The following is a 25527-nucleotide window of genomic DNA, read 5'->3' as shown; positions in this document are numbered from 1 at the left end:
CTGGTGTCACAGCGGCGCTGTCCCACGTAGTGACGTCATCTCTGAGTCCAGGCAGTCTTTGGGTTTCTCTTCAGGCGGCCTGATGGCACCTTGTAGAAAACCGTCTGACATTTAACTCAAACATGTTTAAACTACGTTAATGTATTTGTGTGATAAAAATCAAAACATGCACAAATACTGTTTATATGTAAAACAGGTTTTATTGAGTACAAATGCAGGTCAGTGTAAGGTCGTGTGTCACACACAGTGGAAAATCGGCGCCTCTACAACCGTCGTACAAAACAAATGGTTTAAGCCTCATGAAATTACAGTGAGATCTAAAACAGTTTTCAGCCTCCGTGCAGTTCAGCGACACTCCTGAGGTAACACGGTGAGCAGGAGGTCACTCCTGAGCCCAGAGCAGTAAACACCTGGGTTAATGAAGGCCCCAGCAGACGGGACGAGTTCCACACCCACACAGCACCGTGCTACTGCTACTGCTCTGAACCAGCTTAGCACAAAGACGAGTGAAGTATTCCCACCAGCTGTCCGTGGTTGAAAGGCCACTGTGAGGACAGGGCTGCAGAGACGCTGCTGATTAAACCAAGAGAACCAAGTTAACTCGAGTTATGAGAATAGTGTTGCCCTACAGTGTGATGTCACAGAAATCCATCCCTGAAGATTATTTTTGGAAGCAGCTTTTTCACCACCCAGCTGAGTCAGTGTGAGCCTGACTCGTCCTGGCTGTGGGCTGTAGGCACAGGAGGATTACTTCTGATCGCCAGGGTAATCCTTTAAAGTTTAGTGGAAGCACATCTGCCTGCAGACGAAGCCTCCGGTTTATGAGCCGTGGTATAGGTGGATGCTGCCATCCACAGCCTGCTTGGATGGATGCTCCGCCCGGATGCAGCTGCTGTCACTCAGCTCCTCGGCCGTGTCGCCAAAGCCATGGTAGTGTCCATAATGCAAGAAATCCCCACAGTCCACCCCGGTTGGCCCCAGGCACGCGGGCCAGTTGGAGACGCAGCCGCCCGGGCTGCTGCTCAGGTGCAGCGAGCCGCACATCTCGGCTGAAGCCCGCCGACAACGTGGCGGAGAGTGAGAGTTTGGAGAGAACGGAGGAGGAGGCGCAGCGTGGAGATGCCCGTTGTTGAAATCTGCTTTTAAACACAGCAGCAGAGAAAATGGGATCAGAGGTAGATCATGTGATATTGTTGTAGCCATTTGCTGCTTTGCCACGCAGAGCAAACCCACCTGCGCTGAGCTCCAGGCTCATGGCTTCCAGCTCCTCGAGCGCGCTGCTCTGCACCAGCATACCTGCAGCACAGCACGATGAGAAGAGCAAACAAGCAAGCACCGCGCACACGCCTGACACGTAAACATTTCTTACCATCAGCCCTTTTGGCTTTTTTCAGGTGGCCCGCGTCCAGGGCGGCTAGCTGCCTCTTTCTGCTGAGCGCGCCCAGACCACAGGGGGCGCCGCCTCCATTCTGCACTATGTTCCCCTCGTTACGCTGCTGCAGGTGCTTCTGGGCGTTGGAGATGAAGCAGAAACAGTCGTGGAAGCCTTGAGCGTGGGCCAGGTCTGCTGCCGTCTGCCCGCTTGCATTCTCTAAACTAAACAATAAGAATGAAGTCAGACAAAGTGCATCCTGGGTAACAGCACCTCAAACCATCAGAGCTCTAATGTTGCAAGAAGAAACCATCACGATCGAAGAAAACCAGTCCGAGTCTTGATGGTCTCACCCTGCAACACGTGCTGTGACTAACCTGCCCACTCACACACAGCAGGACCGCGATCACCGCCACGTTTCAGCTAAAGACGACAGGCCGTGTTTCAAACTGTTTATTTTCCTGTCTATCACACAGATGTGAAAGCCGTGTGCATGCCTCCCAAAACTGGATATAATACAATCTGGATATTATCAATAATGTTCTTTTTGTATTGTTAATATTCTACATTCATTTCATGCAAAATGAAACATTTCAACCTGTTTGTTTTCATTCTGAAAATTTGCACTCCAGCATCTCAGATTATTAGAATATTTCATGTCGAGTTTGAGGAAGTTACGGTTCAGACAGTCTCGAGGACGTACACCGTCTGACTGCTGACGTCACGTTTGAGAAGGATCCATGAGCAGCCACAGAAGGCTGCTCACAGCCGTACTGGAGCATCTCCATGGAAGTGGACCGGAAGGGAAAAGCACGGCAGGAAAAGGTGCAGCAGACATGACCTCAGCCTCGAAATCAGTGTCAAGAAAAGTCATCTCAAGAACCTGGGAGAGCCTGACAGGAGTGGGCTGAGGTCAGATCAAGCCTGAACCAGAGATAACAGAGCAGCGCATCTCAGGAGGAGGAGGAGAAGGTCCAGAGTCTTCTTTTCAAACTGAAATGAGCTGTGGGCCACTGCCATCTCACGCTAGTGTTCAAGTAGCACAGAACAACAACAACAAACATTTCCAATGCCAAGTTGCATTATATTTCTTCACGTCAATAGTTTGAGATCCCTGCTCACATGTCACCTCCTGGTGCTGCTCCAAAGTCAACACAGACATCTACCAGCAGACGTTGGAGCTCTTCATGCTTCTCTCATTAGCTTTGTGAAGACACTCATTTATCGACATCATGTTTCGGTATTTCAGGAGTGGGACCACGCCTCCAAACACGCTCGTTCTAGTTGTCATCTACAGAGGTTCCCCCAGTTCTGCAAACTGCTCATTCTCCTTTACGTGCCCTCCCTCCTTCCTTGTTCTCAATTCCTTAACTTCTTCACTTCTATTTAGTACACGGGGATCTGCCAGGCCCGGGAGCCGTCACCAGTCCCCTTCGAGGCCTTCCCCAAACTGCAGCTCAGTTCATGTCCAAGCATCACCTTTACCTGCTAAAATGCTGTCAAACCTAAAATGAGGACGTGGGCCCAGCTAGTGATGTGCAGCCGACTCACCTGACCTGAGCTATAGAGATTATGTGAAGAGGAAAACAAGAACCAGCCGACCCAAAAACCCAGAAAGGCCATCAGAGCAACCTGGAGAGCAGTAACACCTCCCCTCCACACTCGTGAAGTCTCAGCCACGTATAAATGAAGCTGGACTTTTCTGACTGATCTTCCGCTGCACTTTTTCACTTTGATGGGTGATGCTGAGCAGCGTCTGCACCGCTGTGAACATTCGGCTCGGCTGAGAATGGATACAAGGAGTGTAGAAGATATGAAAGTTTAGGTTTTTGAATGAAATGATGAAGAACAGAGGCGGTTTCCCCTAATATTCTAACCGTCTGAGATGTGGTCTATGCATGGTCCTAAATGAAAAAGAACAACATCAGGTTGAAACTGGAGGACCAATCAGGACACAGGAATCGCCAACATTTTGCTCCGATATCCTACACAGTACATCTGTGCTGTCATGAAAACGATCATGCTTTTGTGATTTCTAAGCTTCGATTATGTTCTAAAGTAAGCTCACAGCGCTGAAGCTTTTGTTCTGTAATGCTGGGGTGGTTTGGGTTTGAAAGCCCTGAACAGAAGGAGAAGTGAGTCATCGTTAGGAAATGAGCTGTGCTTTGTAGAAAACCACAGATCAAGTTCTGATTATCCACAGATGTTTCCACATAACCTCTCAAACATGCTGAGATCAAGTCTAAGCTTTTCTTTCCTCTGGAGTACCTAATAAAGTGGCCAGTGAGTGCAGATGTAATTTGGTTAAAAACCTACAAAAATAGACATTTCATTTTACAGGTATGTTTACCTGCTGCAAATTCTGACATAAATCTATTTTTTTCTGTCCAATTTGCTCCGTTGTCTTTGTAACATACAGCACAGCGCTGCACAGCACAGCGCTGCACAGCACAGCACTGCACTCTGACGTACTCCTGAGACTAAGCTTCCAATCATTAGTGAGGCTGAGGCGTGTCCCATTAGCACACAGTATGTAAACAGTGAGGTGAGAGCTAAGCATGCATGCCTAAACATGACAGTCATCGTGAGTGCTTTGTTAGCATTGAAACCAATCACTGCAGGAAATACCTCGCCAGTTTGCCAGCTGCAGAAACTGTGGGAAGCGATAGTGAGCACTCAGTGGCACAACTGCAAGCTGCTCGCAGATGCACGTGTGGCAGATTCTGCAGTGCCTATTTGGATTGCTCCATCTTTCTGGGACAACTTCAGAAAATCAAGTTCAAACTCAAAGGCTGAAAAACATCACAACGTGCAGGGTGTTTGTTTCTGCCAGCACAATTTGACAATCAAGATCACAGCTGTTTGTTTTTTTAACATAATATATAACATTTTGCAAAAACACATCTTTATATTGATTTCAAAACAGTTAAAATGTCCTTCAACGAGTGTGCAAATGCCTTGAGCAGAAAAGCTCATGTGAGTACTCACGTTTGAGTCTCAAAGCTCTGATTTCTCTTGGGAAAAGTTACAAAGACATTCAAGTGAGTATTAAATACATTAATAATACTGTGTTCAGTGGTTATTTGGTAGGTTAGTGGACGCATGAATCAGTTTACAGTTGCTAATAACAGCAGAAACATTTCAATCTGTATCAGTTTTGTCAAGGATTCTGTAAAGTAGTCGTATTATTTCTACAGGACATTCAAGTCATTAGACAGTTAATGGTTTCCCTGGAAACTGGCCTAATAAAATTCATTTAAACCATCAGAAAAACTCTTTGCATGAGAATGAAATCAGTCACTACTCGTCAGTCGTCCTCAGCCGCGCTCCATCTCTCTCACCGGCTGGTAAGGCAGATATAGAGAAGAGGTTGAGGAAGTGGGGTCAAGCACGCTACGGCGTTAGACCAAATCCAGAAAGTGAGAGTAACACACAGAGAGCAGCTGCGTCAGGTTGTAACCACCATAACGTGAGTGCAGAGGCTGCTGTTGCTCTCATTTTCAGTTTTATTTAGAGGAGCAGGATTTTGAATTCTGGGTTTAACAGGAAGCCAATACAGGAGAAATCTGCTCTCTCCTTCTAGTCCCTGTCAGGACTCTTGCTGCAGCATTTTGGATCAGCTGAAGGCTTTTCAGGGAGTTTGTAGGACTTCCTGGAATACAGTCGTCCAGCCTGGAAGCTCAGTGTCATCTAGTGGGAGCTGAGAAGGAAAAGCAGCCGAGCTGACAGGATCACGCACTGCAGAGCTCAGTGAGTGAGATCAGAAACTCTGCTGGTACTGACAGGTACAGCTCCTCTCTCCATTTAAAACATTCACAGCAGCCAGACTTCAACACAGAACGCTACAGCGCCCCCTGTAGGCGCTCTGTGTTGGTCAAGAATCACGTCCCATCAGTGGGTCATCAGAAAAGAGATCAAAAGGAAAAACTCAATAAAAGCAGAACATTTCTGAGACTAAATATTTAATAAAAATAATTTAAAAAATGGTCTACAGGTATTGACACCGATGGACTAAACAGTCTCTCAATATTTTTGCTCAGTAAATGGAGAGCCATGTTTCCTTGCTTTACTGCCCCAGCTACTTTATCATTTTTATTAAATATTTTATAATTTTATTAACGGTCTCTTGAGAACTTTCTGCTTTCATTACAACAGTAGGTTAAGGTAAAAGCCTAAATGATAAATGAGTGTAGTTTTCAGGAGAAAGCAAAGACAAAGGCCACAGTCTGATCACTGTTCTTGTGTTTTCCTCTTATTATGGAGTCTCAGGTGGTGTAACTGTCTCCATTTATATTACAGCACAGCATATTTACATGTTCAACTGCTGTTGCTGTGCCACATGCAGGCATAAAAACATGAGCTTTTCTGCTTTTACACTCACTACTTTTCTCCGCTGTGCATCATGACAAACATGCCAGAGGATTTTTACCTGAGCCGCTGCTGAACAAAACACAACACACACAACATTACTATCACTCTTTAAAGCAAATGGCACTCAAATGAGCTGACTGGAGGGAACGGCCACTGAAACACGTTTTAATAGTGGGACACTTTGTACGACGCAGAACGTCGTAAACTCTGATTCACAGAAAACATTTTTTAAACTAAAATGAACCGTCTGAAAAACAGTAAGGTCATTATGAATGTGCTGGCAGCAACAAAGGGGGACAGGGCCACGTTCATCACTGTGCAGCTTCCTGCCTTCTTTTAACTACAGTCTGTAAACACGTGTGAGCTGAGGAGAGCGGCTGCTGCACGTTTGGGAGAGGACCAGTGTCCCGCTCTGGTCAGTCCTGGCTCTGCTTTCATGACACACTAGATGTTCTCAGTTGGTGAACAGTTTGGGCTGCAGGCAGGCCAGCTCTGCAGACGGACTCCTCTACAATGAGCCATGATGCTGGAGTAGATGCCGTCTGCTTCCCTGAAACACGTGGATGGAACACCTCTACAGCTCTAAAACCTGTATGTACTTTCACACACTGATGGAGCCTTTCCAGATGTGCCAGCTGCATATCTGGAAAGGCTGTCCACAGGCACTGATGCAACCCCACTCCACATCTGGCTTCTTCTCTGCATAATGGAGCTTTATCCTGCATGTGTGGATGACACGCAGAGCTGTGAATCAGCTCCATCATTACTGTCCGTGATGACATGTTCACAGTGAGGAACATTATTCTGAACCTGCAGTTTTCTGCAGACTGATGGACTCTGTCCACCTTTACTTCTGAGGAACTCGCCTCTTTGAACGTGTCCCTCTCTGTTACCAGCTGATTAACTGTAAATTCTTCCTCCAGCTGTTTCTGCTTTGAACCTCTGATCACTCCAATCCAACATCCCAACTCTTTGTGAAGTGTTGCTGCCGTCACACCCAAAATCAGCTCGTATTTTTCTTAAAGTGATAGATTATCTCAGTTCAAAGATTTGTAAAACATATGGCTTTATGAGTTGGATTTGTCCAATAAAGCAAGCTTTGGCACAGATTTTAACTGGTCTTTATCATTATGTTCTCACTAAGTTAAGTATTAATAGAACCTGAGGCCATTATTTTTCTGCTGTAACTTCCTTATGGACAGTTAAGGACAATTACTTTATTTTTTTTTTGAATCAAGGATCTTGAGACTATTTCATGTCACCTGTTTGTACCAGAACTTCACTACATCTTCATCTTGGTGATGACAGATGGAAAATGATTGCGAGGATGTTAACAGTAGACCACTGTGGCTTGTTCCCTCCCAACAGCTGATGAGACACTAAGAATAAGATTTCAGGACAACAGAAAACATGGCAGAACCACAGCAGCTGATCTTTGTTAGCATGAGGAAACACGCAGCACTAAAGAACGCCAAACGCAGCCTGTTAATCAGGAAAACAAAAACAAGTCAGCAGAAATTATGCTGGCTGATGCCACATCCTCCTCCTCCTCTGGGTTTACCTCAGGCGGGATATCTGAAGCACAGCACTGAGCTGCAGGATTTCCCACTAAAGTAAATTTCACAGTAAAAATAAAAGCTGTAGTTATTCTGACCAGACCTGCTGAGCATGTGTGGCCTACATGACTCAAATCTAAGACGTGTAGCAGCTGCTGTGGTTCACACTCTGTGTGCCAGAGCTTCTGTGGTGCTTTACACTGGATATTACTACTAAGCCGAAGACTGCAGGATACTTACTGCGGTTTAGCGCCTGCTATCAAAAGGACCTGGATACACTCCAAGCTACCTGACCGAGCTGCCTTATGAATGGGAGCCTCACCAACAAAGTCCTGAAAACACAACGTAAACTGTAAGGTTTGAGATATGAATGAAGCTGTTAGAATAGCACAAGCCAACTGTGTTATAGACATGCAAAAATGACACTAATATTACTGACCAATCGAACTCTAGGAGACAATATCATAATATGAAAATGTTCACAGTCACAGGACTGCAGCTGTGGTGACACTGCTCAGATTATTGTGCACTGCTCTTTTGAAATAAAAGGTGACCAGCAGCAGTGAAAGCTCCTGCCCTGTCGACCCACGCCTGGGCCACTAATGGAAGAGCTCAGGTTCATGAGTACTGCTGGCACTGTGAACTCTGCATCCATTTCTAATTATCTTTTCAGCTTTGCTGAAAGTACAAGTTCAGTCCCAAAACCTTACCATGACTACAAGTACATATTTAGTGTGAACAACGCTGGAGACACTGTCAATAAAATGAACTTCATCTAACTTATGAACAGCAGATGCATAAACCAGAGGTCCCTAAATTCAAATATTCAGTGATAACACTCATAGATGCAAACAGCACCACATTAAGCATTAAATACTACACAATAGGTGAGTTTCCACACACTGACCTGCTTGTTGACGTCAGCCCCAGCCTGAGTGAGCCACACCACGCAGTGAGGATGTCCTCCGAATGCTGCAGTGTGTGTTGGAGTCTGATTGAATCGGCTGGTCACCCTGTTCACCTCGCAGCCCATCTCCACCAGGTGCATCACGCACTCCAGCTGTGCCACATGCCAGTAACAAATACAAGAATCACAGTGACACACTGCTCATGTATGTCACTGCTGCAGATCTCAGAGGAGACCTCTGCACTGACGCACTTTCATTGTAAGAAATCTCCAACAGTTCTCCTTGTATATCACCTGAGTATTGTACAGCGTGCTGTTCTCAAAGCAGGCTTCAGCTGACTTTGGTTGTTAGACATATTTAAAAATCCCACTTAAGGTCCGCTTACAGGGACGTATAAGCAAAAAGTTTAAGTACATCCAGACACTGCTTAAAACATGTGCCCAGTAAGTGTTTGGAGATATTTCAAGGTGGCTGAAGAGACGCTTCTAGCAGAGCTTTGGTAAAGACAGTGATATAAAATGAAGAAGATCAGAATCGTACGAGAAGTAATTAATCATCTAATAAAATAAAATAAAAAAAAACAGAGCAAGTTTTTATATTTCTAGAGAACAGAGGCTGTTGCGGCGTCGCAGGCTTCGTGTTTGTTTTGAGCCGATTTTGGCGCCTAAAAAGCGATTGGCTCCTACTGAACCAATGAAAACCTCCAAACACGTCAAGTTTTTTTTTTTTTGTCTTTAAAAAACCTTTGTTGTACGCCGGTACTCAGACATAACTGTTTGGGCCAATCAAACACAGTAAAGGAGCGCGGCGAAATATTAAAGAGGAAAAAATCTTTTAGCTTGATTATGAGCGCTGTCCGCCGCCATGTTGGAGTTTAAACATATAATACACACAGTGTGGTTACAGTTCACAGCAGCAGGCAAAAGTGCACACCTATTTTAACCCTCTTTCGTGTTTCATGGACACCACTATTGAATACCCAGTGATTGCATGCTAACCTGTCCATAGTGAGCAGCCCAGTGAATGGGAGTCCATCCATAGAAGGAGTCCTCGGCAGTTAGATGGATGTGGTTTGACAGCTGCTGTAACAGAAGGACCAGAGCCCCAACATCTCCATCCCGGCAGGCACGGTGCACTGGGAAGCGGCTCACAAACACGTCATCCCCGGAGAAGCGGGCTTCTAGTCCCCCAGACATGAGTGAGCTGAGAGAGGGCAAACGGAAGCGCTTGTCTCCACCGCACCGGTCCCACGGAGCACACTGAAGAAGTTCAAACACAAAGGAAGAGCCCAGCTCTCTCGCAGGCCGTAAAACCCGGACTGGAGCCCGCCTCACAGCTACGTCCCGTGTGTTTGGGGCGGTCTGCGCTAAAAAGCGGCCAGGAACAGGTCCTCAGTCCTTTGACTCACACCACTGGTGAGCATCTTTATGTGTCCAATATATTCAAAAACATTGGTGATGTGGCACTAAACAACTCAAACCTCTGTCTGTGGATTCAGAAACATTTCTTAGCTAACGTGCTAGCTCTGCTAGCTGTGTAATAAACTGAGTGCTGGTCTCTGTGACCCCAGAAGCAGACTCACCAACCAGCAGTAACATGGCAGCCTTATCAGGCGGGAAAAAGACGAGCCAAAAGGCAAAGGTAAGACACCCAGCCAGCCCCGGACGAACCTGCCTGCTGTTCCTGCTAATCAGGAGAACAAAGACGGCATCTTTAGCTTTGTCCTCGTCAGACCGGCTGGAGTCCAAAGACTGGGCCTCTCAGTGTTCGATGAATCTGTGATAGTGGTTACTACAAGTACAGAGTTAAAACGCGTACCTGGCTAATAAAAGTGGGACTTTTTCAAGCCAGCAGCTAAACCTTTAACCTTGTTATAATTCAAATACAACTATCTGAGTGACAGAGCCATCTTTAGGCAGTGTGCTCAAACCCTGAGATGACACTGTAGACTTACATTACATTATAAAACTAAAAATGTGGGCTGTGCATAATTTCAATGAAGAAACTACAGGAAGTGTCTCTGTTCTGGAGACACTGTAAAGTCTGTCTGAACTTAATTAAGTTAAACCAGTAACTCAGCAGAGACCTCTTAAATGATGGTGATGATTTAAAACTCAGAGAATCAGTGCACTGAAGCTGATATTGCAGAACATGGTCGGCCAACACATACCTAAGACTTTCCTTCTGTGTTTTCTATTCATTTGTCCCCATTGCTTATTTCTAGGCCATCCTACAGACATGCTTCATTGTGATAGCAGTTTACACTGAGCCCTTATCACACTCTGCCTGGTCTCGAGTGCATATTTAATAGTTTCCTTGTCTGTCTATGGATTACTTAGAATCTAAAAAAGCACAATTAAATGAGCGCATCTGTGGCAAAGAAGGATGCAGTCTTTTTCTATCTTTTTTTCTTCCAGGGTGGCTTTATCCGAGTGAGGAAGAGAGATTTAGAGAAGTTGACCACAGAAGTCATGCAGCTTAGAGAGTTCCTGCCCAGAGTTGTGAATGGGGATCTGATGGAGATGCTGCATAAAGCCCAAGCAGCTCAGACAAGTATGCTGAACTCCACTCTGATCCTGCTGTAAACACGAGGGTGTTGTGTGTATCACAGAGCAGAACATATACAGTTAATGTATAAACCTGAAGGCTTGTTGAAGACATCCAGCTACAGAGAGACAGAGTTGTCTAATGTCAGTGGAGCCAGGTCTGTTTAACAGCCCTCACAGGTGATAAGGAAAGCCAGGTGCACCTGCTTTCTCATTAGCGTCATTTTATCTTCTACTCTGACCCGGGCCTGACCCAGTAAATATACAGCACTGTTGATCTAAGAAGCTTGGAAAGAAAAGCATCTGGACTTTAAGTTTCTTGAAGACATTTCACCTCTCATCCGAGAAGCTTCTTCGGTTCTAAGAGAGTCCCCGGTGGGACCCTAGTGGGAGTTGACCCACTGCTGATCATGTGTCTCACCACATGAGTCAAGGTGTGAAAAAGGGTGTGGGTCATTATCAGCAGAGGTTTCGGGTGAGACCATCGTGAGACCTTGCTTCACCAATTCACCTGACCTGTTGAGGTCAACTGGCAAGATGTGAGTGGTTGTTAAGGTGCCTGGGAAGGGATCTCCAAACTGGATTGTAGGTGGCAGACAACTGGTATTGTGAGCCACCTGGGACTCTCCACCAGTTTCTTCAAACATCTTCAAGAACCTTAAAGAAGTCCAGTTGCTTTTCTATCCAAGCTCCTTAGGTTACCATGACCTGCACAGGCATTTAGCACTGCTATTCACGAAGGATGTTGTCTCACCACAGTATGTTGTGGTAATATAAGAAGAATTGGGTCGTGTCTTTTTTTGGAAGACATTGCACACCACGCCGAGCTATGCCAGGTTCCCAGCTTTCAGCAGTTTGGGGTGGGGGTACAAAAATAGTATTTCCTGCCTGTCAAACTAGTGAATATGTGGTATTTCCACAAATTCTCCTAAAGACATGGAGACAGTATCTTGGGTGCTGTTAGGTGCCTGGTGTCCTCACCTGCTGCTGTGTCCGGCTGTTTGTCACCCCCGCTGCTTTCCACTGGACCATTCTTCTGAGAGCAGCCCGATCTGCCAGCATCCTGGCCTCCGCCTGCCACGGCCTGGCTTTAGGGTGGTGCTCCCCGTCTCTCTGGCTCTGGCACAGAGGCTAACTTGCTAACTAGCTGCTTGTGCTCCGACATGGCGACCATGAAATATGTCCCGTCGGCTCTGCTGGATCTCTGCCATCACCTCGCTCCTGGATGATGATGATGTCATCAAATCTCTCGTGACACTGAGCATGCTCCTTGATGTCCTCTGACAGGCGCAGACGTCATCGCGACAAAGCTGAGAAGCGCTCTTTACGAACCCCGCCGTACTCTAACCAGCCGCCTGCTGTTTCCATGCAACCTTTGAAAAACACGAACAAAAAGCCAGCTCAGCAAAACATCACGTGTGATTTAAAAGTCTAAAACGAATCAGTCATCACATGTAAGGTTTTTCCGTTTCCTCTCTTTGTGACATCTTCCTCCATCTGTCACACGCGTTTTTTTCCCGTCGCTCCTCCTCGATAGCGCTGCAGAGATGCTGAAATATCAGCACCACCGTGAATGCATCACGGGGATGATAAAGGTTGTGCTGAGGCTGAAAACCCCCGAGATGTCATTTATTTTTCTCACTGACCTGCCTGCATGATAGACGCTGCACTTAAGGTTTTTCACCCATTTATCTGGGTAAAAACCGTCATTGACATTAAAAATGTCCTTTTCAGGAGGGCTCTAGCACTGCGCCAAATATAACGTGACAGCTCTATAAAGGTATTTGAAGTGACCCAAAGGACTGGTCTGATTATCTGTGTAGGTGCTCAGTCATCCAGCTCATGGTGGTCTAAGGAGCCTGGAAGAAGGCGCCTGAACTTCTTTAAATTTCCTTTAATATCTTTGTCTAAGCAAAGATATTAGACATAAAAAAAAAACGCAGGGAAAAATCAGAAATCACTTTTTGGCACGACAGCATTTCGGATTCTTCTGCCCACTCGACCCTGTTTACCACCCCCAGAAGCCCCAGCTTGTCCTCCTCCACACGCCTCCTTACCCATACTGACTCTCACAGCTGCCCCTTTACTGCAGAATGTATGCCACTGTTAGACTGCTCCAGCAGCACGCAGCATATCATCTAAGAGGTCCCACACTGGACCTGAGATGTGCCCTGTATTGACCTGTCCATCTCTGAGCACTATGCTATCCTTTTTCCTCTTCCTTTACAGGAACATCAAGTCTGTTACTACATGAAACCTAGTTCACATCTGTGGGAGATGCACACACAGACCACACAGTGTGCTGTGTGTAAGACGCGGACTTTTAAGTTGCATACTGCCATTCACTGCTTAGACTCCATGGCCCCTAATATCATGTCCTCCCCCTGGTTCACCTGTGTGCTACACTCCATGAAGGGCTCAGGCCTCAGTGTCCCCCACTAAAGAAAGTTTGTTAACTATTAACTGGTTGTTTTGTCCCTGTGAAAATGAAAAGAATTACAAACCCATAGAAGGTCCAGAAACCCAGGACCACCGCAGTGAAACCCTGTCTCTGCTTTCTCATGGTAAACACTCACCGCCACCATGGAGACCGTGTCATAAATCACGATTCTCAGCCACTTATTCAGTTTAGGGTCTCAGGGGTTGGAATTAGAGGCGGTTATACTCCGGAGAGGTTGCCGGCCTCTTACAGGACTGGGAGATTATGACATAATCAAAATGGGACCAAAACTCTACCTTAAAGCTGACAAAGTTTCATGTTGTGGAAAACTAGTGTTAGAAACATTACATAAGAATATCTGCTCTCAAACTGTGTGTGTGTTTAGTGAAGGAGCAGATTGTGAAGGAGCAGATGAGGCAGGAGTGTCTGCACCTGCAGTCTCGACTGGATGCTGTGCAAACTGAGAGTCAAAAAGAGAAAGAGGTGAGAGCGACAGTCAGACCTGAAAATGGACTCATAACAATAACATGAAAATATTTCTGGTATCCCACTGAGGAAACTGGACTTGCTTGATGAATTTGGGCTTGTCTTGCTTTAAGCCATGCTGTCATTTATTACTTGTTGTATGTGACACTGCACTGAATCCACGTGAATGGATGTTCAGGAAAAGCTGCTGTTACGTGAGCAACTGTGGCAGAGCAGAGTGGAGCTGCAGCAGCAGGCAGACTTCTGCTCTGGTCTGGGATCTGCTGCCTGCAGTCTGCTGTGGAGCTGCTCTGCCAAGGAGGACACCGTCTCACTTTGGCTGGCTGATGTGAGTCATGTTCAGTCTTTTCTGTCTCTGTGTGTGGACTTGGACTTGTTTCCCTGTAACAAAAACCCCAAATATGGCTACAGGGATACATGTTAGTGGTCAGTAGCGTTTGTATAAAGTGCAGCCACAGCTGAAAGTGAAACAGTATTCAATACATGAACATCAGATCCCAGTTTAATCCCAGTAGGAGGAGACACAAGTGTTTTGGGAATGGGCTGCAGCCGGAACAAATATCTGCCTTTAAAAAATCAAAAATCATTTCCACAGTAACAAACTTGTCCCAGCATGCACAATAATTAGTTTGACTTGCTTGATCAAACCAACACAGTATAATTACAAAATGACCTTCTGACCACTGTGTTGTACATCTTTAGCTGAAACAATAAAATATGTTGTTTAAAGTGTTTGATGCAAAAGAAACATGGCTCCATATATTTTGGTCGTTCCACATAATAATTTTATGCAGTGCAAACAAAAGAGCATCCTCTCTGCTCCTTCTCTTCTCTCTCCAAATTAAATTGGCTCCATGTTTTGTCGGTCACTGAGACATGATCTAACAGTATTTGTAACAGCAGATGTTAATGCTGCTGGATTGTGTGTGTGTGTGTGTGTGTTGCGTGTGCGTGCGCACACTTCAGGGGAAGCTGCAGGCCTTCCTTGCTGTAGCTGCTCAGACTCTCGAGAGCTTTGTCACGTCTTTGGATGAAGAGGAGAAAAGTCAAACTGAGGACTACAACTCCCACGAGCACCAGTTTGTGCTGGCAGTGGCTGGGACCATTACTAGTGAGTCTGAAGCTTCTAGCAGTCAGAAAGGATGTGTCGAAGCACATTTTCTTAGAACCTCCATCAACACGAATAACTGCTCGATTGTCAGCTGACTTTTCTTTGTTTCTTATCAATCAGATGTAGCAGCAGTAACGCAGGGGCGGGACTTCCTGTCAAGCTCAGCGCATGTCTTGCTGGACACTTTGATGAAACTTCTCAAGTTGATGAAGCCTGGTGTCTTCCCCAGACTGAAAGTGTATGTGGATCAACCTCTTTGTCATTAATATGTATCAGGATTGAATAGAGTTAACAAGAACGTGACACAATGTTTGATCCATGAATCATAACAGGATCAAACCTACTTTTACTTTCCTCTAAAGCAGTCATTTGCAAAGTAAAATTCCTACATTTTTCATTCAGTAATATAGATTTTAATTTGAAACCATCATTGAGCCTCAGTGTTGGTCAGCTGTACTGACTTTATTCACAACATAGTTTTCAAAAAGTCTGCACACTGTGTGAAATGTAAGTGAAAACGGATCAGAATCAGGTCCACACCATTGAAACACTTTATTAGAATGAAACAGTAACAGGAGAACATCCGGGTCTTTTTAAGAATAGGCTTGTGCAGACTTTGATGGCAGCCACACATTTTTAGTTAGCCTGTGACAGGGTGTGTTTCCACTATGCTGCACTCCTTTGTAAGCATCACTGGGAGCACTTCAGCGGTTCAGGTTAAATTGAATTAAATTTTCAATTCAGTTTTGTTTATACAGTGCTAAATAACAACAACGGCTGCCTCAAGGTGCTTTATATATTTATATTATATAATCTAATATTATTATATATTATACCCTACTATAATACATGCAGAGAAAACCCCAATGAGCAGCACGTTGGCGACAGTGGGAAGGAAAAACTCCCTTTTAACAGGAAGAAACGTCCGGCAGAACCAGGCTCAGGGAGGGGCGGGGCCATCTGCTGTGATTGGTTGGGGTGAGAGAAGGAAAACAAGATAAAGACATGCTGTGGAAGAGAGACAGAGGTTAATAACAAGCATGATTCAATTCAGAGAGGTCTGTTAACACATAGTGAGTGAAGAAGAAACACCCAGTGCATCATGGTAATCCCCACCAGCCTCAGGGATTCAGTGTCACCTGATTGAGCCTGAATCCAAACTGGAAGCTGGTTCCACAGAAGAGGGGCCTGAAAACTGAAGGCTCTGCCTCCCATTCTACTTTTAAATACTCTAGGAACAACAAGTAGGCCTGCAGAGTGAGAGCGAAGTGCTCTAATAGGGTGATATGGTACTACAAGGTCATTAAGATAAGATGGGGCCTGATTATTTAAGAGCTTGTATGTGAGGAGCAGGATTTTGAATTCAATTCTGGATTTAACAGGAAGCCAATGAAGGGAAGCCAAAACAGGAGAAATATGCTCTCTCTTTCTCTCGGGGTGGCTGTAGCTCAGGAGGTAGAGCAGGTCACCTACTGATTGGAACGTTGATGGTTCGATCCCTGGCTCCTCCAGTCTGCATGCCAAGTATCCTTGGGCAAGATACTAACCCCAAGTTGCTCTCCGATGCATCCATCGGAGTGTGAGTTTTGTTATAAAAGCGCTCAGTTTAGAGTCAGTGTGGGCAGTTGGGAGATTGAGTGAATGAGGCATGTTGTATACAGCACTTTGAGCACTCCGGGAGAGTAGAAAAGCACTATATAAGAATCAGTCCATTTACCATCTTTCTAGTCCCTGTCAGGACTCTTGCTGCAGCATTTTGGATCAGCTGAAGGCTTTTCAGTGAGTTTTTAGGACATCCTGATAATAATGAATTACAGTCGTCCAGCCTGGAAGTAATAAATGCATGAACTAGTTTTTCAGCGTCACTCTGAGACAGGATATTTCTAACTTTAGAGATGTTGCACAAATGGAAGAAAGCAGTCTTACATATTTGTTTAATATGTGCGTTGAAGGACATGTCCTGGTCAAAAATGACTCCAAGGTTCCTCACAGTGTTACTGGAGGCCAAGGTAATGCCATCCAGAGTAAGAATCTGCTTAGATACCATATTTCTAAGCTTTTCAGGGCCGAGTACAATAACCTCAGTTTGATCTGAATTAAGAAGCAGAAAGTTAGCGGCCATCCAGGTCTTTATGTCTTTAAGACATTCCTGCAGTTTAACTCATTGGTGTGTGTTATCTGGCTTCATGGATGACGCAGACTGGGACATGTTTCGGCGCAGCTCTGATGACATCAACATGTTTACGGAAGCGGTTGTGGGATTTATCGGGAAACTAGCGGACGACACAGCAGAAAGAACTATCATCCGAACGTTTCCCAACCAGAAGCCGTGGGTGGATAAAAACATCCGCAACGCTCTGAGATCACGCACCGCTGCCTACAATGAAGGGCTTGTCTCCGGTAATATGGACCTATACAAGGCTGCGTCCTACAACGTGCGCAGCGCGGTCCGAAAGGCAAAGCGGAGCTACGGGGAAAAACTAGAGTCACAGCTACGACAGTGCGACTCTAGGAGCCTGTGGAAAGGACTGCGGACTATAACGGACTATAAACGACCAGCTTCTTCAATGAGGAATGCCGATGCTTCACTGGCTGATGAGCTGAACACGTTTTATGCTCGCTTCGACGCCGCAGCAATTAATACAATAAACGGCTGCGCGCGCTCGGAGTGCACCAGTGAAGAAAATGCATTCGTCATCACAGAGCATGCCGTGAGGAACACCTTCAGGAGGGTGAACACCAGGAAGGCAGCAGGACCAGATGCAATCCCTGGCCGGGTCCTTAGAGCCTGCGCTGATCAACTAGCACCGGTGTTCACGGAGATCTTCAACCTCTCCCTGGCCCAAGCTGTGGTTCCCACGTGCTTCAAACAGTCCATTATTGTCCCTGTTCCAAAGAAACAACAGCCCGCTTGCCACAATGACTACCGTCCAGTAGCACTGACTTCAATTGTGATGAAGTGTTTTGAAAGACTGATGAGAGATCACATCACTTCTTCACTTCCTCCCACCATCGACTCACTTCAGTTTGCTTACCGGACTAATCGTTCCACAGACGATGCCATATCTCACCTGCTCCACACATCCCTGAGTCACCTGGACACTGGCAGAGGGAATTATGTTAGGATGCTGTTCGTGGACTACAGTTCAGCATTCAACACAATAATTCCCTCTAAGCTTTTCACCAAGTTGACGGATCTAGGACTCAGCTCATCACTGTGTCAGTGGATCCTCAACTTCCTCACAGACAGACCCCAATCAGTGAGGGTGGGAAAACAAGTCTCCCCCTCCATCTCACTCAGCACTGGAGTGCCTCAGGGCTGTGTTTTAAGCCCCCTGCTGTACTCACTGTACACTTATGACTGTGTAGCCACATCCGACACCACCTCCATTGTCAAGTTTGCTGACGACACTGCTGTTGTGGGCCTGATCTCCGACAACATCGAGACGGCCTACCTGGAGGAGATTAGGAACCTGGAGACCTGGTGCCAGGAGAATAACCTCCTCCTAAACGTCAGCAAGACTAAGGAGCTGATCGTGGACTTCACTACAAAGCAGGCGAGGAATTACAAACCCCTCATCATCAGTGGCACGCCAGTGGAGAGAGTGGACAGTTTCCGATACCTGGGTGTCCACATCACTCAGGACCTGTCATGGTCCTGTCACATCAACACCCTGGTTAAGAAAGCCCGTCAGCGTCTCTTCTTCCTCAGAAGACTTAGAGACTTCCATCTGCCACTGAAGGTGCTCAAGAACTTCTACTCCTGCACCATCGAGAGCGTCCTGACGTCAAACATCTGCACCTGGTTTGGGAACAGCACCAAGCAGGACAGACGAGATCTGCAAAGGGTGGTGCGCTCGGCAGAACGCATCATTCAATCAGAGCTCCCTGACCTGCTGTCCATCTACACCAGGGGTGCTCACACTTTTTCCGCATGTGAGCTACTTATAAAATGACCAAGTCAAAATGATCTACCCACTACAAAAATCCAAAACATATACTTATTTATAAATATATTGAGGATTCTTTATATCTACAATGTATATACATGCATAACCGCAATATCCAATATTTCACAACACAATTAACTATGTAAATTTTTTGTCATTACCTGAGTTTACTCTGATGACTTGCACTGAATTGAATCAGCCAGGGATGCATAGTCCGGACAGTAGCTGCTGACGGCTAGGTTTAAGAGAAAAAACCGAGAGCTAAAAATTGGAGTTAACTCGCTGACTAGCTTGTCAGTTTTACTACGCTTCGCGCCGCTGTTTGCGCATGCGCAGCGACCTAAGCGTCAGAAAAAATCTGATGTCATCTGACTGGCTTCCCTGTATCAATCAAGTGACGGGATGGATGATAGGCTGGCATCTATTTTTTTAATGCCATGCGATCTACCAATACTACCTTTGCGATCGATTATAAATTATAATTCCTATAATTTATAATCCTTATCTTTATAATCTCTTCTGCTATTTGCACATTCTTTACTGTAAATTCCTAAGTTAATTTGTAAATTTTTGTAGTAAATTGTAAATATTGTAAAACTTTTCTTCTGTCATTTAATGGTCGGGCATTGTACAGCTACAAGCATTTCACCCCCATGTCATACTGTGTATGGTTGTGTGTGTGTGACAAATAAAATTTGAATTTGAATTTGAGATAGAGCTGGGTGTCATCTGCATAGCAGTGTAAATGTATGCTATGTCTTCTAATGATGCTGCCTAAGGGAAGCATGTATAATGTAAACAGAATTGGTCCTAGCACTGAACCCTGTGGAACTCCATAATTAACCTCAGTGTGTGAAGAGGACTCTCCATTTAAAGAGTGTTCACAGAGGTTTGGACTTTATTTGAGTTAGATTTTGTAGTGTGACAGTTAACGGTAATGCTATGAGCTAAACGTACTCGCTCCATTTTAAGATCTTCTCTGGTATAAACATCAGTATAGTATAATTATATACTCATCAGTTCATCAGTCTAAGTCTGCCAAGATGAATGATCCCATTTATAACCAGTAAGGTCAACAATGTTTATTAAAAAGCTGATAACAGCTGGAATCTGGTTTCCAGAGGGTTGTAGGTCCAGGTTTCCATGCAGTTCCAGCTGCTGTAATTGTGAGTGACTATTGGCTTCTCATTCTGTACAATATAAAATCCATGTAACAGTTTGTAGAAGAGTTTGGGCTGCAGGTTTTGTGCCTCCTTTGTCATCATTCTTATCCCTCAGCTATAAAAGGCTGAGTATTGTTGTCGCCCTGCTGGGCAACGTGGACACTTTGACGTAACATAAGCTTTTCAAACTGATACAAAGGCGTGTCTAAAAACTTGATCTGTGTTCTGATGTCTCTCCTTGTTTCCTGAGCTTCCTTCTAGCATTGAAGTTCTAACATTTTATTAAGACAAACAACATAAGTAGTTCCAACACGGATTAAAGCTGCTGCTTCTCCACGAGGATTGGAGCCATTTGATACGGTGCAGCCACCTCACTGGTACCCTTCATATGTGAGATATTTCAGAGATGTCCAGCTGGGATGTCTCTCAATTGGGAATGCCTCGGTGTCCTATGATAAGAGCTGAAGGATGTTCAGTGGGAGATGGAGGTTTGGGCATGTCTGCTCACACTGTTGCCCATGCTGGCTGCACCCTGATCATCAGCAGCACATGGATAGAAAGATGCAGATTCTGTTTTCATTGACATATTAGTAGAAAGTTAAAGTGATCATAGCCAGAATCAGACAGGTTATGTCAAGCGACACTGCAGAGGTTCTTGTCCATGTATTTGTGTCTTCACGTATTGATTATTGTAACGCTCTCCTTTCTGGGCTTCCAAAGAAAAGTTTCAGAGGTCTACAGATGGTGCAAAATGCAGCTGCTCGCATTTTAACAAGAACTGGGAAATTTGAGCACATTACCCTGTTCTGAGATCTCTGGCTACCTCGTCAGGTTCGAGCAGATTTTAAGGTCCTGCTGCTCACCTACAAGGCTTTAAACGGACTGGCACCTTTTACACCTTTATGTTCCACCCCGTGCTCCATGTGTTGAACACACATTTGTGTACAGGTCTTAATTCTGTGGCTTTTAGTTTTTAAATTCTTACTGTTTTTAACTTGTATTGTGTTTTACTTGTACTGCTATTCATCGCTTTTATTTATTCATCTTTTTAGTTTCAAATTGCTGCACAGCACTTTGTTTGAAAGCACTTTATAAATAGAGTTATTATTATTATTATTATTATAGCGACCAAGAGTTTGTAATGTTTGTGTGTGGTATGTGTTAGTAAAAAGGGACCTACTAAAGTAAATACCTGTAATTGCAACAGTGTGCAGAGCTCATACGACCACAATGAAACCCACAAACTTGACGAACATCATAGTTTCACAGTGCTGACCAACCACCACTCACTCACTGGAATTTTATTAAACTTCTTTTTTAAAAGCTCTTAAAAGGGATCTGAATGTGTTGATATGTTGTGGCCACTAGATGTCAGTGTTTCTCTGCAGTGTGGACTGCTGTTCACTACGGTGACGCTTTGCTGCAGGTTGATGCTGATGGCGCTCTATAACGTGAGCATCAGTCTCAAAGGACTGAAGTACCTGAGTGAGAACCAAGGAATCCTCCCTCTCATCTGGAGCCTGCTTGATGGTAAGCTGCTGCATGCTCCAACAACAACAGTGTCTGCCCATCACTCACAGACACTGTGCAGACACTGTGCTCTAGCTCTGGCCTACAACCCGTCTCAAGTCTAACCTTCAATGACACTGATATAGTTAATTGAATAAACTGTCAGTGTCACAGACTGTGTATTCCAGGATCTAATTTGTGTGTCTGTAGACGGACACTGGGAGGTGTGTCTCCACTCCCTGCGTCTCCTGCAGTCCATGTTGTTAGAGGACGATGTGTTGCTCCTGTTGGGCTCCTCGCTCCTGGATCCAGACCTGTGTGCTCGCGTCAGCAGGCTCGCTGCCAGCACGCAGCCAAGCCTGAGACTGACTGCTCTGCAGACCTTGGAGGACCTCCAGGCCCTCCAACAGGTACCACAGTATGATGAACCCTGCTTCCCTGCTCTTGCAGTCATTGTGTTTACCACACTAACTCTGTCAGGACAGAAATGAGGACTTGGTATGTGTTCAGGTTAACTTCACCTGTTTTGCTTCTTTTGTTAGCATCTGAGTCTTTCACTGCTACTTTTCTTCACACCTGGTAATTTATCACATAACAGTTAGTGAAAGCACTAGTTAGTGTGTTTTAGGTTCGGCTGTTAGTCTCTGTTTTGCTGAATAGAGAAGCAACTGCACTGATGTCTCACACGGGCAGATCTAAAGTCTAAAGCTGGTGTGATTGTGCACTGCATGCAAATGTAGACACTTGTCCCTTCCTCACATCACCGTGACATCCATCCCTGACCTTTCTGAGCACAGACTGTGACATGGTGTGTTTCCAGGGCCGGGCCTGCAAACAGAGCCGTGTGTGACGAGGGAGGACTTGAAGTGAAAGAAGAGCCTTTCTCACTGCATTGTTCACCGTTCAGCTTCTATGTATGTTCACACTGCTGTGCATTGTTAGTGCTTAAAGTGCATGTAGATCTGCATTGTTAAACCTGTCCTAGTAAAGATGTTTGCAGTGTGTCTGTGTCGTGTCAGTACAGCAGAAGCACAGGACTGAACTGCTCTGAAGGTCTTCTGCACTGATCTGTTCTCTGTGCAGTCACCCCCACGCTGCACACACTGAGCTGTATCCATGGACTAAAGGCACGAGCAGACGTCACTCACCCTCTGTATACTCTGCTAAAATCGCTTCACTGAAATCATTGTTATCTTATAGAAACTCTCTCTGTTCTTCCTGATTCATCAAAACAAAGTCTGAGCTGATAAGAAGAAGGGCAAAAGGAGTAAGACCACACAGGGGTTGCATTTTGTTAATTGTACAGCTTTATTGCTTCTTTAGTATGGACTTGAATAGTGAGCAGATATCCACTGAACAAAGCTTAGACTTCAGTACAGGATATATGTGAGACAAAGGCTTCAGAGGAAGAACATGAATGGGAGAAACCAGGGCTGGTACAGAACATGTTTGTTTCAAGCTCAAAGCCTGTCAGAGGACTGCTCTGAAACATGCTGGGCCATGTGAGTGTCTCCAGATGACTTCTCTCTTTAAAAACTCCAGCGCCTCTTACTCGACTGCCTTGGCGGGCCGATTTTTGTTATACTTTAAACAGTGATACTAATGAGTTAAGAAGTAACTATAGAAAGAGAAGCAGGGAAGACACAGATATCCTCTAAGGAAAGGGGGAAAGAAGAATTCTGGAGTCGTCCATCCCAGTTGATGCTGGTTATTCACGGGGCTGAGCTCCTTCAGTGCCCCGGGTCACCCACCAGCACTTGGCCTCTAGGAGGAGGCGGCAGCGTTGGGCTTATCGTCACGAGTCACGGGGATGCTGCGCTCGCTGCGGCCAGACTCGCTCCCCCCGCTGACCTTTGGTCCGGTCAGAGTCAGCAGACCGTCAGCTGACAAGGTGCAGTTGATGGATGATTGGTCAACGCTAGAGGGGAGGCGGTAACGGCGATGAAACTCACGGGAGATGTAACCGTGGTCGTCCTGAAAAACAGCAGTATTGATGCCATGAAGCCGTTGTCAGTCCAGGGAAAGCTTCACTCAGCTCACTCTCACGAGAGAGCGAGCACACACTGCTTCCTGCTAACTGCTGAGGGTTTCAGCCTTCAAAGTAAGAGACCAACCCAGGTCTATTAAGACGGGTGACAAACTGAGTGGAGTTGTTGTGAGCCAGGATAAGTTAGTATTGTGTGTTAAATGTATATTTAGTCTTTTCAGTCCAACATGACTTGTTTTTCCTCTTTTCATTTCCACTAATAACACAAAATGAAATGATAATGTCCAGGCTAGAGGACACCTAGCTACACACCTATTACACCCCATAACAACACAGAAGGCATCTTCATGTGATCAAATACATCCTTTTACCTTTCCTACATATTACAGGGAACTTTCTCACAGTCTAACATAAACAGGTTTGTATGTCTAAGCACCGTGGTTACGTACGTACGTGTGGTTTGTTGCTACATCTCTGATCAGTGATCTGACTCGTGTTGGAAAATCCCTCAGGAAGCCTTTACGTCCTATGAGTCTAACTCACTCACTCGTGGTGTGTGCATCCGAGAGGAGGACTACCTGTCTTTCTCCATGCTTGCCCTGGATCTCCACATAGTCGTCAGCGACCTTCACACTGAGCTCATCGGGAGAGAAGTGCTTGACGTCCAAGTAGACTGTGAACTTATCCCTGTCAGATCTCACCTGAGGGAGACAGACACAGAGAACATCTCTTGACCTTAACTTCTGAAACTTTAGGTCAACAACTTCATTTCTTGACTCTACGTTGTATGGAGCACAGTAGATGTTAGCTTTCAGTCTAACTAAACTCAAGACAAAATACAAGTATGTATTAAACAAAAGATGTACGCCGTCTATCCTCTAATAACCACGGAATATGAGACTAAATCCATATTTTTTACCTCTGAGATCCCAGAGTTGGAAAAATCCAAAACGTTGCGGAAGAGTGACTGTCTGTAATAGGGGCTGATGGTGGAGGCGGCGTAAGGGAAGAGGTCGTAATCAAACATGCCCTCTCCAAAAAACTGGTCAAAGAGTCTGGCAGGGTAGACAGAGCCCAGGGCACGTCTGAACCAGGGGTGCTGGATGGCAATATCCATGGCAACTGAAGACAGTCTGGTCTACTTTGGCTTGGTGGGGAATCCAGCAGAGGAAAAATGGAGATGAGGTAAGAATGGGAGAACGGTGGCAGTAAAGCAGTGGCTGAAGAAGGCTTTCAGAGTGCTTTGCTCCCCTCTCTACAGCTGCCTCCTCTTTATATACCTGAGAGCCAGAAAGAGAGGCTTTAGCCACGATCCCTCTGGAATGGCATTATCTCAGCATGGTGGGTTGGGCCCTGTCAGCAGAATCAGGGTTGAGGATGGGGGGGCACCACTAGGTCCAGTCCCTGCTGGGACGCAGCGGTAGTCACATCAGACACCCGGGGCTGCCAAAACAAACTGTGCTAGACGGAGAGGAGGAGGGGAGAGACAATGAGCTCAGGAAGCCAACTAAAGACACACAGGGATTTCACCTGTGTGACAAAGCATCACACACATACACGTAGATCTGTTCTGTCAGTCAGTCGGTGACATAATGCTGTGGTATTGTTCTGCCTGTGTGTTTGGATGACGGGCAGATTTAGTAACAATGCAGTCCAGAGTCAATGGAACAACAGCTGACAGAGAAATGTGAGAAAGGAAGTGTGCCCTTCAATTCCAGCATTTTACAATGAGGGGGAAATAAAACCGGTCTGGACCTCAGCAGGCCTCGCAAATTCTTCCCAAGGTCAGACCATCAGTACTGAGAGAAGCTGCATGTCATACTCTACAGTCCTCAATTAGCAGGTTAAAGTTCACAAGAGTAGGACTGAACAAGTATGGCTTGAAGGGCTTCTAGGAGAAAGCCTCTTCTTTCTATAAAGAGCATGGCAGCACAGCAAAATCCTGAGGAACAATCAATCCATTTATTGATAAGCACATTTAAAAACAACAGGTTGACCAAAGTGCTGTAGATAGTAAAAAAGTAGCTCGAACACGCACAAAGAACAAAACAAAACTCAGTCACAATCAAAAGCTAGAGAGTAAAAATGTGTTTTCAAACGGGTTTTAAAAAGTGTTGGAGAGAAGTTT

General features: G+C 45.4%; 3 protein-coding genes across 6 annotated transcripts; 1 reads left to right on the top strand and 2 right to left on the bottom strand.

The window, feature by feature from the left end:
• Nucleotides 1-175: 175 nt before the first annotated feature.
• On the bottom strand, nt 176-12193 carry ankrd10a (ankyrin repeat domain 10a). 3 transcript variants are annotated; one of them, XM_012922712.5, is made up of 6 exons: nt 11735-12193; nt 8207-8359; nt 7540-7631; nt 1370-1596; nt 1234-1296; nt 176-1136 (listed from the first exon to the last, which is right to left on the bottom strand). In XM_012922712.5, exons 1-6 carry the CDS (start codon nt 11813-11815, stop codon nt 820-822), a joined length of 933 nt encoding a protein of 310 aa, XP_012778166.2. In that variant the 5' UTR covers nt 11816-12193; the 3' UTR covers nt 176-819. The 3 variants fall into 3 exon arrangements, with proteins under 3 accessions (XP_012778166.2, XP_076736038.1, XP_076736039.1); XM_076879923.1 differs by lacking the exon at nt 11735-12193 and adding an exon at nt 9206-9403; XM_076879924.1 differs by lacking the exon at nt 11735-12193 and adding an exon at nt 8501-9011.
• hsf2bp (heat shock transcription factor 2 binding protein) lies at nt 9489-22414 on the top strand. 2 transcript variants are annotated; one of them, XM_012922716.4, is made up of 10 exons: nt 9489-9622; nt 9778-9848; nt 10625-10760; nt 13579-13676; nt 13858-14007; nt 14646-14790; nt 14911-15028; nt 21330-21433; nt 21623-21822; nt 22233-22414. In XM_012922716.4, the coding sequence occupies exons 2-10, from the start codon at nt 9804-9806 to the stop codon at nt 22260-22262; spliced, it is 1026 nt and encodes a 341-aa protein (XP_012778170.2). In that variant the 5' UTR covers nt 9489-9622; nt 9778-9803; the 3' UTR covers nt 22263-22414. The 2 variants fall into 2 exon arrangements, with proteins under 2 accessions (XP_012778170.2, XP_076736040.1); XM_076879925.1 differs by having other exon boundaries at nt 9494-9622; nt 9781-9848.
• A 282-nt stretch (nt 22415-22696) lies between these two features.
• Nucleotides 22697-24655, bottom strand: cryaa (crystallin, alpha A). Its single transcript, XM_024798552.2, has 3 exons — nt 24319-24655; nt 23978-24100; nt 22697-23386 (listed from the first exon to the last, which is right to left on the bottom strand). Exons 1-3 carry the CDS (start codon nt 24514-24516, stop codon nt 23177-23179), a joined length of 531 nt encoding a protein of 176 aa, XP_024654320.2. The 5' UTR covers nt 24517-24655; the 3' UTR covers nt 22697-23176.
• Between the last annotated feature and the right edge of the window lie 872 nt (nt 24656-25527).

This window comes from Maylandia zebra, linkage group LG23, assembly GCF_041146795.1.
Source record: "Maylandia zebra isolate NMK-2024a linkage group LG23, Mzebra_GT3a, whole genome shotgun sequence".
Lineage (NCBI taxonomy): Eukaryota > Metazoa > Chordata > Actinopteri > Cichliformes > Cichlidae > Maylandia > Maylandia zebra.
This window is presented reverse-complemented; position numbering and strand designations above follow the sequence as displayed.